This window comes from Micromesistius poutassou (assembly GCF_964030765.1).
Source record: "Micromesistius poutassou genome assembly, chromosome: 13".
NCBI classification, from domain to species: Eukaryota; Metazoa; Chordata; class Actinopteri; order Gadiformes; family Gadidae; genus Micromesistius; species Micromesistius poutassou.
The window spans coordinates 13,932,857-13,948,507 of record NC_140283.1 but is presented as its reverse complement, the minus strand read 5'-3'; the positions used below and the strand labels follow the sequence as shown (position 1 = coordinate 13,948,507).

The 15,651-nt window shown below is 45.7% G+C and overlaps 2 protein-coding genes across 2 annotated transcripts; both read left to right on the top strand.

Moving 5' to 3' along the window:
• The first annotated feature begins 1,154 nt into the window (after nucleotides 1-1,154).
• Nucleotides 1,155-5,545, top strand: cav2 (caveolin 2). The gene is made up of 3 exons (XM_084476827.1): nucleotides 1,155-1,367; nucleotides 1,725-1,912; nucleotides 3,762-5,545. The coding sequence occupies exons 1-3, from the start codon at nucleotides 1,218-1,220 to the stop codon at nucleotides 3,910-3,912; spliced, it is 489 nt and encodes a 162-aa protein (XP_084332953.1). The 5' UTR covers nucleotides 1,155-1,217; the 3' UTR covers nucleotides 3,913-5,545.
• Nucleotides 5,546-6,878: 1,333 nt separating this feature from the next.
• cav1 (caveolin 1) lies at nucleotides 6,879-15,118 on the top strand. Its single transcript, XM_084477605.1, has 3 exons — nucleotides 6,879-6,992; nucleotides 7,760-7,924; nucleotides 12,909-15,118. The coding sequence occupies exons 1-3, from the start codon at nucleotides 6,957-6,959 to the stop codon at nucleotides 13,248-13,250; spliced, it is 543 nt and encodes a 180-aa protein (XP_084333731.1). The 5' UTR covers nucleotides 6,879-6,956; the 3' UTR covers nucleotides 13,251-15,118.
• Nucleotides 15,119-15,651: the final 533 nt, after the last annotated feature.

Below are 15,651 nucleotides of genomic sequence, written 5' to 3'. Positions count from 1 at the left end.
GATTTGCCAAGGCCCAAGGTGCTGGTGGAACGGTTCCAGAAGGATGATCTTGTAGGCTGTTGATCCTGCCTCAGCACCACGGGACGTGCACAGTGGCGGTCAGCTGTGTGTGTGTGTGTGTGTGTCTATAATTTTGTATCTTTATTTTATTCACATTTACCAATTCATATTGCATTGAAGTTATTGACACACTGTTGACACAGTGGCGTTGTTGCTGTACTGTAAGGTCCCTGCACCTATGCACAAATCAACCTCACAAAGACAGAGTGGCCCATCCACTCCCTTTATTAACATTCTCCACAGACATGTAGATTTCCTGTGTTTCCCCGCAGCACCGAGTGCATGTATGTGGCCTGAGAGGTCGGGGTATAGCCTCCAGGTCTCAGTGACAGTGATCTCATTCTATACGAGACAATGGCACTGGTGGCGGCTTGGAAAAGGGTTTTCCTGTTGTGCTTCCGTTGATTGGACATCTGAGGAGCTCCAGTGATTGGAACAATGTCAACGTTGGGAGAGTGAGACGGCCAGGGGGTCAGGCCCAATGCCAGCCCCAGATTCCCACCGACAGCACAAATGCGGTCTGTTTCAGAGGGCTTTGTTGGGTGCAAGTGGAAATATGACTGTGCTTGTTGTGCATGCAGAGTTTCCTACCAAATATGGAGAGTGCTGTGGCTCCTTGTTGTGTTCCAGCTGGATAGAGTTGGGGGTGGAATCGCTCGGTGGGTTCCAGAAGAGCATTATTAGAGTTGTTCAGGGCAACATTGGGCAGTGCACACCTGTTGTTTGCATCACATAACTCAGGATGTGTATTGTACCAAACTAGTTACCGTGCATCGTCTCGATATTTGGTAGAGTAATAAATAGTATAAAAGTAGCTTGCACTGAAATACTGTATGTATTGGATGTTGAAACATGATGATATCTTCTTTGTGTGTGTGTGTGTGTGTGTGTGTGTGTGTGTGTGTGTGTGTGTGTGTGTGTGTGTGTGTGTGTGTGTGTGTGTGTGTGTGTGTGTGTGTGTGTGTGTGTGTGTGTGTGTGTGTGTGTGTGTGTGTGTGTGTGTGTGGGCTGCTGTTCCGCGCCCGGCAGCACGGGGCGTGGGTCGGGTCTCTCCCTGCTGCGCACCAAAGCGCGTCTGTAGCGTGCAGGCTACAGTGAGGAAAATCAGCGCGCGACTGTCAACGCGAGTTCGCTCAGCCATCTCCCGCTAAACTGAAATGGGGGTCGAAAAGGAGAGATCGGACACGAGTATAATGATGGACGAAGACGAGTTCAACAGGTCGATAGAGCCAATGCTCTCCAAGAAAGGGAAGATCTACGTGGAGGAGCCGGGCCGAGATCCAAACGACATTAACGCGCACTTGAAGGTAAAGCGAAACTCCACAGCGTGCCAGTGTGAATGCGATGCTGTTTAAACTAGACATATTATCCCTTGTTTGAAATAGGTTTAAGAAACAATGCCCCCGCTGATCACAGAGATTACCCGTATTGTATTCCAGCCACCCGTAGCCAGGCGCGTTCCCCTGCGTTTTCATGTGCGCGCCGCACCAATACATCATCTCAGGCTTTCCAACTTGTTATTGTTCATGTAAGCTGTGTTCATTGTCAAGCCCCCTCTCAATGTGTGATTGTTTTTGCTCGATTCAATCCCTTCAATGTGTTATGGTTTGATCGTTTCAAGCCCCGTTTGTCAGTGACCGACAAGCATTTTGATCACCCGACAGGTTGGCTTTGACGATGTGATCGCTGAGCCGCGCTCCATGCACAGCTTCGACCGGGTCTGGATAGGAAGCCACGCTGTGTTCGAGCTCGCCAAATACGTCTTCTACCGCATACTGAGCACCCTGCTGGCTGTCCCCATGGCCTTCCTGCTGGGACTCGTCTTCGGGGTCATCAGCTGTATTCACATATGGTACGGCTAAAAATTCAGCTTGGAGCCTGCGTTACGTGTGCCAGCTGCTCCACACAGTATGGTTGTTGTTAGAGCTCTTGGCTCGATGCCAAGTGTTCCACTACGCTTCATTGCTTCGTATTTGTTCTTGTCCCTTTAGATACAGGTTACCTCACTCCTGCAACCCCTGAAAAGTGGATTTGGAATTATTTGGATTATGATGTCATGGCTGAATGGCATGACATTGCCACGTAGAGAGTTATTCTATGCAGGTGCCCACCGATTTTACAGGAAGGCAATGCACATGGCTCCCATGCACTACTCATTTTATTAATTTGTATTATTTTTAGGAAAGAACTTGACATTTAAACTTAACACAAGCACTCTAATGAAAGTTGGACTGAAACATGTCTCACCTGCAGTGTAAAAATGGCCTTCATAACCTTAACCAGAGGAGTTGAGTGGGGAGGTTTTCTGTTCCATCAGAAGCAAAGAGCTTCTCTAAGACATGTGACATTCTTAGGATAGACTTAAGAACTGCAGGGTTACCTTCACATAACCTTTAGTCCTTCTGAGGTGCATTTACCTATCTGTCTGTCTGTCTGTCTGTCTTTATCTATCTCTATCTCTCTCTCTCTCTCTCTCTCTCCCCCTCTGCTTCAGGATAGATCACCGGGTGGACACATAATGAGAGAATGATCAATAGAGGAGTGGATAAGATGGGGTAGTAGAAAAAGGGCTGACCTTTTAACTTTGCGAGGGGAGGGGAGGGGAGCCGGTTGGCAGAAGAGAGCCATGCTCCACACAACACAGGCGGTGTAAAGGCCACATTTTGTGACTCCTAAGAGCTCCTATTCCGTCATGTATACAACACTTTGTGAAGCTCTTGAACACGTGATCAACAAAAAAAAAGATTGGCCATCAGCGATGAAAGTAACTTCTGCTTCTGACGAATGTCCCACTTCAGTCTTAAGTTACATACTTGACCTACTCCAGTAGTAAACTGTAAAACCCAGGCAACTCAAACACGAACATCGGCTGGAAAAATGTGGCGGCAGCGTTCCTTCTGTAACTTTCTAATCTTTTCCGACGGTTAAACGTAGAGCCGGTAAATATGGCCGCAAACACATTGGGACTCAAATCTTTTGGTTTGGTTTTAATCAAGCTTGCGTCAGTTGGGCCAGTGCCAACATCACGTGTTTTGGTTTACATTCCTCCATGCAAGGTTTCAACAGAACATGTCACTACCAATTTTGTAGCAGAGGCAGTTGATTGTTTGTAGTTTCACCCATAAATTAAAGAATTATGAAAAATAGAAGAAAAACAACCCCATTAGTTCCCTCCTGCTCTGGCCTGTTCCTACATTTTAAATATTCCTAAAGGCTACTGTAAAAGTCACTAGGATAGCCTCTCCAGGTCATCTAATAGCCACAAAGTCTATCAGGAGTGCCAAAGAGAAAAAAAGCTTCTGTCCATTTGTGTTTAGAGAACCCTCAAAGGCCTTAACATAGGTGGCACATCTATCCTTGCATTACCTACAATACACAACTTACATCTAGATAGTATTATATAAAAAATATAAATATAATATTATTTGGATAATGTAGCCGAACCCTAGCAGCATTAGCAGCCAAGCGACCTTGTCCCCAATCCCCCATCAGGCAACATTCTCCAACCCTCCATCCACCCAGGCAGTACAAAGAGGTCACTCTTGCTTAACCTGGTGGAGATTGACTTAAGAGTTCAGCCGTTGGCTCACGAGATAAACATGTTAGCGGCACCCTGAGTTCAGACGAGATCATTGATCATCGGCTCAATGCACTTGTGTTTCGCTATCCTCCGTGTTGATCTTTGACCTTTGTCTTTCCAGGGCGGTCATGCCGCTGATCCAGAGCTTCCTGATGGTGCTGCCGTCAGCCCGGGTGGTGTGGAGGAGTCTGACGGACATCTTTGTGTCTCCACTCTTCAATAGCATGGGCAAGAGCCTGTCCTCAGTGCACGTTGAGACCACATATAACTGAACCCCCCCCCACCCTCCCCTTTCCTCCTCCCACCTCCTCCTCCTCCCCCTTCCGGACCCGACTCGGAACCGGTCCCAGAAAGGAACGGGTTTATTGTGATGTCTGGGCTGTGTGTAAGTCTATGAGCTCTTCGTAATGTACAGCTAGCCAAGTCGTAGCATGAAGGACCTATTCCAATCCCTGAGGATGAGATACGTTTGCGGAATATTTACGATGATTTCCTTATATGCCCTTTATGACTTTTTGCATCATAATCCACTACTTCCTTTAAATCCCATTTCAATATTTTGGTCAAGAAACAACAATGATATCATGAGTATTTTTGGTTAAGACAGATAACTGTATGTCAATACCAGTTATCAACTCCCCAAGATTGCGAGTGAGTTTACCTTCTGTGACCAAACGTAAATTCCTATCATTCCATGACTTTATGACTGTACAGAGTTGGATTGGGTATCGGACTACAGAGTAAGGAAGAACATAGTTTTTGCTGTTAGGGAATCTGAACTGAAGTTCAGTGAATCTGTTAGACAAGAGATATTATATTTGTACATGCGGTTCTTGCTTCTTACTTTTAAAGGAACTAATGTGCACAGAGTAGCAAACTGAATGCTAGATGCTACAATGCAGCTTTTTTGCACGCACATTTACAGGCTTATTTTATGATCATTGTTTGTCCGTTGTTGATGTCAGTTGAAAGAGTAATGGGGCATTTGAGTTTAGACAAGGTAACCCTCAAGGAAAAAGATTTAAATATTTGTTACTATTTACTACTATCTAAAGTTTTGAGTTCATCTGGATATTGACTCTCTTCTAAAGTGACCTTCTAATTTATTATTTTCTACAACAACTTCCAAGTCTTAATGTACCATAAAGATTTTAATCAAGTACCTATGGTCTCTGGAAAATGTGTGTAACTACGGCCTTTTGCTTTTTGTATTTTCTATGTAACGTATGTGATACTGACCGTCCGGTACATTGCAGATGTTTGCATAGTGCTGCCTGCTTATGTAGCTTATCTGCAGTAAAAGACAATTCAGCAGTAATCACACAGTGGAACAGAACGCTTCCTCCATGTCGAAGACTGAGTTGTGTCAGGTACATGGAGTTTGTTGTTATGCAATCCAAGTCTTCCTATCAGCTGCCATGCGGCACACTTCTTAAGCAAAACAAAGAGTGCCTTAGAATGATGTTGATGATGAGAGTGACACAACTAGTCACGTGTTCAGAGGGCTCTCACATCTCCTTCATGCCTCTTGGACCACTGCCAAGGTGTGGTGTGTGTGTGTGTGTGTGTGTGTGTGTGTGTGTGTGTGTGTGTGTGTGTGTGTGTGTGTGTGTGTGTGTGTGTGTGTGTGTGTGTGTGTGTGTGTGTGTGTGTGTGTGTGTGTGTGTGTGTGTGTGTGTGTGTGTGTGTGTGTGTGCCTTCAACCCCAACCTATCACTCCACTGACAAATATTGTCAGTGGATTCAGCTCATGTATAATGTGTATCATTCAGTGTGCTCATGTATAATGTTTATCATTTGCATTATTTGAAGAACAAATTATCAATAAGCTGACGGGAGGGGGATTGTTCCCCCTGACCAAGTGTCTAACTCCTTATTGGACATACCAAATATGTCCTGACCGAAATAAATATTTGTATCATCAGAAGTTAATGTGTGAATTTTTCATTCTATTTCTTGCTTCCCGTCTTTGAAAGGAATGATAGACATCTTGCTGCCAGATCATCTCACATAAATCGTTGTGATTTACTTGCACAAGACACTTTCCTTGACAAATACTAGCTGAATGGAAAATGACCAGGGGCTTTGCTGCTGGCCCAACAGGTCTGTGCAGCATTCTCTGCTTGGCCTACTTGCTTTGGTTCATAATGATTCCTCATGAGTGCCCCCCTGTTATGCACTGTTGACTGTTTTGATTTGTCGACAGTGACAACAAATAAGACATGCAGTAATGAAAAAAGTAATTAATCATCATTATGAGGATTTATGTTGTAGTTGTTGTTGCTATTGCGCTGTTGCATAACACTTTATTTATCCCAGAAGGGAAATTCAGGAAAATGCTAAATTGATGATTAGTATAAACATTTGAATATCCTCAACAGCCTTTTGCATTTTACAGGTCAAAAGCACAAAAAGCACAAACAAAAGCACAAACACATAGTATGCATACACCGTGAGTCTATAGGGAACATTAACCGGACGTTTCCCTCGTTATTCTGAACGGAATACGCTGAACATGAAAGCTTTCCAGTCTAGACTCAGCACCCGGCTTTAACACTCCAACCGTTTGATTCCCACGAAAGTCGCCGTTTTCTCTCATTAGAAAGGAGTCGATGCAGGCCTGCGGTCCGCGGATATTGTCATGGAGCCAATCATCTTCACACACCATAGGCCGCAGGCGTGCCTCCATCCTCTCATGATTCTCATGAGATTAGTATATGTGGACACTCAATGAACGACCACCCTCTCTGTGTTACCCTCTCTAAGTTAACCATGGCACATGCCTATAAAGCGAGTAGCCTATACGATGTGTGAGGCCAACAGCTTGTAAACAGACCTCGAGTGACTTCCACAGTTGATTTTGTGCTCATGGTGCTCCGGAAAATTTACTGGATGGATGGATTTATTATCCACCATAGAAAAGTGACTGCCAAATCCAACAGACCAAATAGAGCATTTACTAATATCACGTCAGTGTGTCGACCACTCGTGCTTGGGCATGTTTTGATTGACAGGTTAATTATGGGTTACGGTTTTGGCCCGACCGTTGCCGCCGCCCTCCACGCAAGGTGCCCGTTGACTGCGTCGAGTCGCCCCTCGGACCCCAGCGCGCACGGAGCTGTCCCACCGGCGCTGCCATTATATGCCTGTCACGTAGCCTACGTAATCAAAAAAAAAAAAAGTCAGGAATTTAGTCATTAAACATTTGGGAAGAGCCTCCGTGGGAAGTCCGTGCGCCTCCTCACTTTAGCAACTCACTTTATTGTCTCCTGATCTACACGGGACGCAGGTTTTACGCTTCAGGCGCAGGGGCAGCATGACAGGCGGACCGAAGGACGGAGAAGCGGACGAGGTAGGCTACACATCCCAGAGTGGCACCTTCTCGTTTCAGGCATTTTGCAGTAGCGCGTCATAGTGTGTGCGGGGTTATATTTTTAGCAGAAAAGCTATTTTCCCACCAGAGTGTCAAATATTCCCCCGGCTATTTGACTTCTGATTGGTTGCACTCATGCGAGTGAGTCTAACGAGAAGGAAAACGACTTTCGAAACTTTACGAGGCTATTTTGCTATATATATGGCACGTTGGGTCATTAACAGTTCCGCGCCGCCGGTACGTACGGGATGCCCCGCGCAGCCGTCCCGTGTGAGGTATGGGACCGCTCACTGGAACACGCTTCATTCACATGGGTGTGAGCGCGCATCCTTTTCGTGTTTGGTCACTCCTTGTAAATTGATTGACCTGCGCTGTTAACGATGACGTTGGCAAAGAAAAAGAAATCAAGAAAAAACACGTTTTACCACAAAAACATCTAGGAATAGTACAGTTAGATGTCATTAGACTTACAAATATGACGGGATCATTCGGAGAAAACTTTTATCATAGGCTGCTAACGCACTCATTGCTGCTGGGCGACGACCCCTTGCGGCTAGAGTGGGATCTCCGTGATCGAGGGGTGTGGTGCCTCATTTCAATACGTTTAAAGCCATCCCAGGCTGGGGCAGGCTGCTAACTTTGCTCTCCTGTCTCCATTCTCTCTCACTCAACCACACTCACACACACTGCCCGGCTTCCCTCAATACTTTCTCTCCCACCAACCGTCTCCCCTCCGGATTTTACAGGACTTTCTATCGCCGTTCATCCGAAAGCAAGGGAACATATACAAACCCAACAATAAAGACATGGAAAACGACAGTTTGAACGGGAAGACGATGGAGGATGTCCACACGAAAGAGATCGACCTGGTGAACCGGGACCCGAAGCGCATAAACGACGACGTTGTCAGGGTGAGCAGGACTTTTTTGTAACTTTTCTTTCCTACATGTGGACTTCGAGGGAACAGTTTACTTGAGATTGCAATAGAAGGCTATAAGGTCTGACAGTGTCCATTTTTAGTTAACAATCTCCATGTACTGTCTGTTTTGGGTTAGTGTCCATTTAGGTATTTTTCTTAAATAGGGTCCTGTCGATTTTTTTAAATTTTTATACTTTTAGTTTTGAATGCTATCATTAGGCGTTTTATGCTGAAGGTCTTGATAATAAAAATTCAGTCGGTGTTAAATGCCACCAAAAGCTGCTGCGTGCGCTCCAGGTGCGTCACGGCACCGTTGCGCATGGGTTTGCGCACGGGACGCGCTCTCCTGCTCTGCTCTAGTCTACCCCGAATGACCTTTCCACATCAGGTAAACATTTCGTATCAAAGTCTACACTTTGGTATAACGCCCTGTCCACCGTGTCCAGTCCTAACGCAATTACATTGAACATCATGGTCTCCCGTTAAAAGGGCAAACACTGTAAGTGTCCGGTTGAAATATCGAAACGCACTTTCCATTTCACACCTCCTTGTTTTTTTCAACCCTTTCTGTTTCCGAATGGTCGGAGTACCGAAATTCGCATCATAGGTGATCAGAGTAGCGCAAATAGCCATACCTTATGCTACTTTGTTGTACATAGGGTCTTTTCTGAGACTCCTGAATAGGCGTGGCATGCTTGGAAAAACACCTGACGTGCTCGTGCAGTGCGAGCCTTCAGCAGCTCTGGCGCGGAATCCTTGTCTTGCTGGGCATGCCTTTTCATCTAAACGAGGGTCAAACGCCTCGCTACAGGGATTCTGGCTTTGAAATGCCTGACATTTCATACATGCCTGTTAAAACAGGGAAACTCCCAAGCAGATAGCTGATGAGCTGCAGCGATGTCTCTGGCCACCACACCCACCACCCTCTCACCACCATCCTATGTAGACACGTCCACGAGGGTTCACTGGAATACATGCTAATCACTGTCTATATCAAGAAATGCATTTAGAGAAATATATTAGGACAATTAATCACTTAATAAGTAATTCATTTGATTTGGAAATCTTCCAAGAAAGGAAAATATAATTTTGAGGTTGAAGACATGATGCTATCTCGAGCTCAGTGCATACTTCTCATACCCTCATCTCTCTCTCTCTCTCTCTCTCTCTCTCTCTCTCTCTCTCTCTCTCTCTCTCTCTCTCTCTCTCTCTCTCCTACTCACACACTCATTCACTCACTCCTTTTTTTCTATCTCTCATGTTCTGTCTCACTCCAGTTTATGCTCTCCTTCTCTACCATTGTCTCCCTTCCCCTCTCTCTTTCACCCGCCATTGTGAAAGAGAGTCATACTCTTGCTTTTGACTATAAATAGAATTCAGCCTCACAGGATTGGCTGGCCACTTTAATCGACTTACCAAACAACCAATAAAGTACCACAAGGCCTCAGCATCTCCCATGGGGGCTTTGAGAAGAACGTCCTCACAGGGCCACAGCAACCAGTGACCAGTGCTATAGTCTGTAATCTATAACATCAACTAACCCTTTTTTAATGGTTCATCGGGAACTCCTTCCTCGAGCTCTCCATGAGATTTGACAACAATCCCCCCCAGCACCTGATCTAATCTCGATTCAAAAACAACAAATCCTGATGATATGATTCAGTACCAACTCTGTGGCGTCTCATATTTAACTATAACAGTTGAAAGGATTTTCAAACACTGCCCGGTTCAACAGGTGTCGCTATTCTGTTTCAAAATTCTTCCTCCTCAAACGAGAGGAATCCTCATGCTGCGCGGGGCTCTCTGTGGTTTCCGTACGCTCCCAGATGCTGTGTGATTTGAGGGGGAGGGACTCAGGGTTATTTGGGGCTGCGAGGGAAGCGCTGCTGAGGGGTTTTTGGGGGTGTCCTGTGGTCCTGTGACGTGGTGAAACCCGAGGAGGGATTCCCTCTAGCTCACCACTGCCAACCCCCTCCGCGCTTTGCATGCATGCTCACATTTACACACATAGACACACACACACACACACACACACACACACACACACGTACACACACACACACACACACACACACACAAACACACACACACACACACACACACATGCACACACACAATAATGGCCACACACAAAAAAACACGTGCATACTGCAATCACATATTCACGCGCATACTCACGCATAATAAAAGTCAAACACACACTCACACTCACACACACACATACACGCACAAACACACACACACACACACACACACACACACACACACACACACACACACACACACACACACCCAGACGTCATTCCCACATTCGGTGGACACATGTAGCCGTGGTATTCTGCCCCTGCAGCTGGTCTCAATCAGCCTGCCACATCACACAGCTGCTGAGGAAGGAAGACTTTCCTCTGGTGCAGCTCCCTCCAGTGTTCGCATTAAGCTCCCTTCTGTAGCCACTAGCTGTAGTCGCTAGCCCTCTGACCCTAGCTAGTAGTTACTGTGAAGCCTGCACGCACACACACACCAACACATGAACACACTCATGTAGGAACATTCATCTATATGCACACACACACTACTACACTACCATGATACTGACACACCCACATATACTCTCACTCCCACACGCACACAGGCATTCCAACACACAATCACTTTACAGTTTTAACACACACACACACACACACACACACACACACACACACTCATACACACACACTTTGACCGTTTCCTACATAAACATGCACTCTACAGTCCTGCCTGGCAGCCTGGAGGAAACAGCTGTCTCAAGATAGAGCAGTGGCCGCTTTGCTTTGGTCACATGCTCACCACACACTGCCATTGTTTCATATCTCTGCTGTGATAGGGTTCCCTGGCGGAGGATATTACAACAACATGCCCATGGGATCACACAGGACCTTTTGGCGGGGAACATGCTGTAGTGCAAAATACTAGTACTATTACTTTTACTTACTATTACGTTTACGATTACATTTACATTGGGAACAATGGCTCTATCTAGATATTTAATGATTGAATTGTTTTCATTAACAAATTATTTATTAGGTATAGAGTAGAGGTAGATATTGTGCTTTTTGGTTTAAATACCAAAGGCCATAGGTAGGCCTACTGGTTTCAAGAATAATTAGCGAATCACAAATCCCCACAATAACAGTTATGCTGAATTCTTTAAAAGCAAAAAAACATCATTGATATGAGTTTCATATTCCTATTGTAGTCATGTGGCAGAGTCTCCACTGAGCAGCTAGTAATGGGCCCCATTCCTCAACAACACCTCAGCAGACAACAGTATGTTTAAACACTGGTCGGCACCAGCACCACATATGCCTTGCAGATTCAATGTGCTGTTTAAGAGCTATTAAATAACTAGCTTCAAGGCATGAATAGCTTTTTATTCCCCATGATATCCATGAAAAGTTAGAAGTAGTCTCAAGACATAAAAAAAATCATGGGCACCAAACATTCCTGTTTTCTTTTCTTTCTTTTTTTAATTGCCTCAGTCATGCATTCATTTAGTTTTTCCCTCTCTCTCATTTACTCTGAATCAGTGTTGGAAACTTGGGGAAAAGTGGGTCCTCTTTTAAATTTGGAACTGTGGAAAAACAAAATGGACGCCATGCTGGTTTTTGTGGCTGCTATGAGATTTGACGTTTTATTTATAAGACAAGGCCGCATAGAGAGAGGGAGGGAGAGGGAGAAACCGCTCTGATGGGGCTCGACCTGCCTGTCTAGAGAGAAAGACCTGAAGGAACGCCCTGTTCTTATAGAGCTTCAAACGGGTATTTCAAAAGTCGATATCTGAAATGGTCTAATGCGAGCCAAAGCACATTCTTGTTGTTTGACCTTTTAATCAAAATACTTTCTAAACGGTCAGAAACCCGAAGCATTGTTTGGATGAACTTTGCATTCTGAACTACTTTTTCCCCCAGAACAGTGGGAAACAATACTTTAAATAGTATAACACCACACTCCATTGTAGAAGCAGACGTTGTTTCAACCTGGGACAATTTGAATTCCAGTCCCAGCTATTCAATGACATTTTCATAGCATACCCGTTTGACGCATTGCCATCACAGTTATTAGTACTCGGTATCCGTTTCCACAGAGACAAACCAGCTGGACTTTATGACAAGACACATGGACTAGGTAACCCTTAAATAAACATTTACTTAACGCCAGGAAGACTGTCGAGAGGGTGGAACAAGAGAGCCAGAGAGCAACACAAAGTGACCGGTGGATCTGTATCCATCCATCTCTTTCTTATCTTATCTTCATGGTGAGGAGGAGCAGGAGAATGTAAGAGACGAAGGGCAGGTGTGAGATATTCAGTGTGGAGCACCAAGTATTTGTGGAGGGGTGGGTGGGGGAATGCCGTACCAGTCCCTGTCTGGTAACAGCTCATCACACACACACACACACACACACACACACACACACACACACACACACACACATGCATAGCACACAGATTTGTCAAGCACTCTCATGATTGATGTCTGATTTTGTCTATTCTGATCAAGTTTATTGGCTAAGTGGTCATTGATGTTTAGTTGGACAGTTGTAGTTACACTCTGGTCTTATGTTGGTCCTTTAATGGGTTTCCAATCCATTTTTGCTTCTGTATACTTTCCAACCTAGTATGGGAAGGTATACATGGTACCTCCATATACTTACACCATAATGTATCAGGTGAACCATTGTTGTGGTGGGAGTTACCTGCTACAAAGTAACACGGGAGAGTACTCAGATTATTTCTTTGTTGTAACAAGTGACTAAACACATTCGTTTTGCTTTTTAAGTAATGAGTTATGTTGTTCAGTTTTCTAATAAAACATCTGCAACCGCTCATTTAGTAGCAACTAATTGTCACGCAACCGTCGCAATCTTAGACCAAGTGTATTCACTAAACAACACACTCCCTAATCATCCACCCCCTCCCTTCCTTCAACCTCCGTCAGGTGGACTTCGAGGACGTGATCGGCGAGCCCCCCGGCACCTACAGCTTCGACGGCGTGTGGAAGGCCAGCTTCACCACCTTCACTGTCACCAAGTACTGGTGCTACCGGCTGCTGACCGTGCTGGTGGGCATCCCCCTGGCCCTGATCTGGGGCATCTACTTCGCCATCCTGTCCTTCCTGCACATCTGGGTGGTGGTGCCGTGCGTGAAGAGCTACCTGATCGAGATCCACTGCGTGAGCCGCGTGTACTCCATCTGCGTGCACACCTTTTTGGACCCCCTGTTCGAGGCCATGGGCAAGTGCTGCAGCAGCATCCGGGTCAGCAGCATCAAGGAGGTCTAGGTGCCAGGAAGCGCCAACGCGATTCCCTCTTCCACTCCGGAGGGTGTGGAGGTGGGGGAGTGGGGGGGTGTCTGAAATGGAAGGAGGAGGTTGATGGAGAGTCGGGGGGGGGGGGGGGGAGGGAGGGTTGTACCGTGTGACAACGCAGCGGGAGGGGTAGTTCTTGTTTTAAACAGAGAAGATGATGGCAATGTACCTCTGGGAGAAGAAACAAGAGGCAAAACATTTTTTAAGAACTGGTTCTGGTTGGTTTGTGGCCCTTGCACCATCAAGCCCCACCTTCTTTTACCATACATGTTTCTGTCGAAAGCTTTTTTTTCTTTCCCTCTATCTCCATCACTGGTTCAAACCAATTCAAGGGCCCAGGGAGTCAGATGGTCTTTCTTTAGGTGACTTGGCTCATTTGTTTGTGTCCTTGATATGTTTTTTTTATTTTTATTTGAATCCCCCATTGTCAATGCTGCCCAGCAAGCACCTTGTCCACTTCTCCTGGCTGACGTTCTATTTTGACACAATGTACATTCCTTCCATTCTTCGAGTTATTTCCCTCACAGCTCTGATCGCTTATCACTTAGCATCTCACTGGCTGTGTTTGGTAGCTACTGGCAGAACAACCAGGTTTCCCTTGACTCAGCAAAAATACGACAGCCAAACCCCAGCCCCCCCCCAACCCCCCGCCACCCTATACCACCGGACCTCCGGTCAATGCCCCCTGTATGCAAACCCCACCCACCTCCAGACCCAACACTGTGACACAGTGACTTCATTCCTGCTTGTTTCCACCGTCTCCTTGACAACAGCTGACATGGGCGCCACCCCCCCCCCACGCCCCCCCCCCCCCCCCACCCCGCCCCCGCCCCGTATCGCATCGGTGGATCAGCTCCTCTGTATTCACTCTCCGCTTCTATAGAATAATGCATTTGTATCTCTGTGAAATCCTACGCTCCCACCACACGCTGATTTTTTTTTTTAAGGACACCTTAGATTTTTGTTTTTGTATACTCAATCTTTTATCTGAATTGTATTCTATTTCAGTGAAGCTGCAGCCGTCCAGGCACAACATTGTGTGTTTTCTACACTTTTCAACATGAAGAACTTTAAAGGGGAAAGGAGGGCTAACTTTAAATATCTTTGTGGCTATGTGTGTGTGTGCGGGCGTCTGTGTAAGTGTGTGTGTGTGTGTGTGTGTGTGTGTGTGTGTGTGTGTGTGTTTGTGTATGTGTCTGTATGTGCATGTGTGCGTGCACAAAATGTTGAGGTTGACGTCGCATCCTGCAATAGCACTATTCCCAATGACTAACACGGGGGTCAAACGGTGACGAAAAAGCATTGTAAATACTGTTATTGCTGTGTGAAAACTCTCATGCATAAGAAACCCAAGAGGCTACCCAACAAAATGTCCATGTATCAAGTGTTGTCCTCCATGATTTGTCATGCGGTAACAACACTTTGCCAGAGGTTCAAACACACGAAAGGAGGCCGTCGATTTGATTTTGTTTGTGTTTAATTGTGTGTCTCGGTCCCACGGACTACAGCTTGGTCCATGGTCCTGCTTCTAAACTGTGGAAACAAAATAGTGACAAGGTGCGTCCCCTCCCCCAGCCCCACCGCCCCCCCACTCCGACTCCCCCAACGTAGGGCACAGGGGGGAGACGGGAGTGGAGGAGAGAGGCGCAGAGGAGAGGGGAGGCGTGGTGACTGTGTGATCCCGCCGTCTGTCGCATAGGACGGCGATGTCATCCCGCCTGTGTCTGGTTGTGAGTTGTTTATTGATATAAAGATATATAAAAAGGTGATATTTTTATATGTCTTTACTGCTTTTTTCTGTATCACGCTGTGCACATTAAAATGTAATCTTATCTCTCTTATCTTCTGTCTTTGAGTGTTGTTTTATTCAAACACATATACATAACGTAAAATTAACACAACAGTACTCTGTGTGGTGTTCAGGATAGTGGAGTGTACAAAGAGGGGCAACTAATATTAACGTTAGTCGCCAGTGCCACACCTGTCTTTATAAACCTTGCCATGAAAGGGTCCATCGACGTCCTGATTACGTCAGTTTTCGCTAGACGCTAAACTCCACAAGGCAACAGGTGCCAGAGGTTGTACCAATTAGCCCCTAATTGGCTGACCAACCGTTGAAAGAAACGATGTCGTCTGGCTGTGTTAGTGCGTGTCGGGTGGCAGTAGAGGCTTTATATATTTATATAGAAGTTTACGATAATGGGTAATACTAAGGATCAACGACAGGGGATAAGTGATCATCAAAAATGTGTGTAGCGCGCAGAACACACTTCATATCAGTAAAGTCAAGATCAACGACAAGCGGTAAGCGATCATCAAAAATGCGTGTGTGTAGCGCACAGCACTATATCAGTAAAGTTAACATTTAAATAAA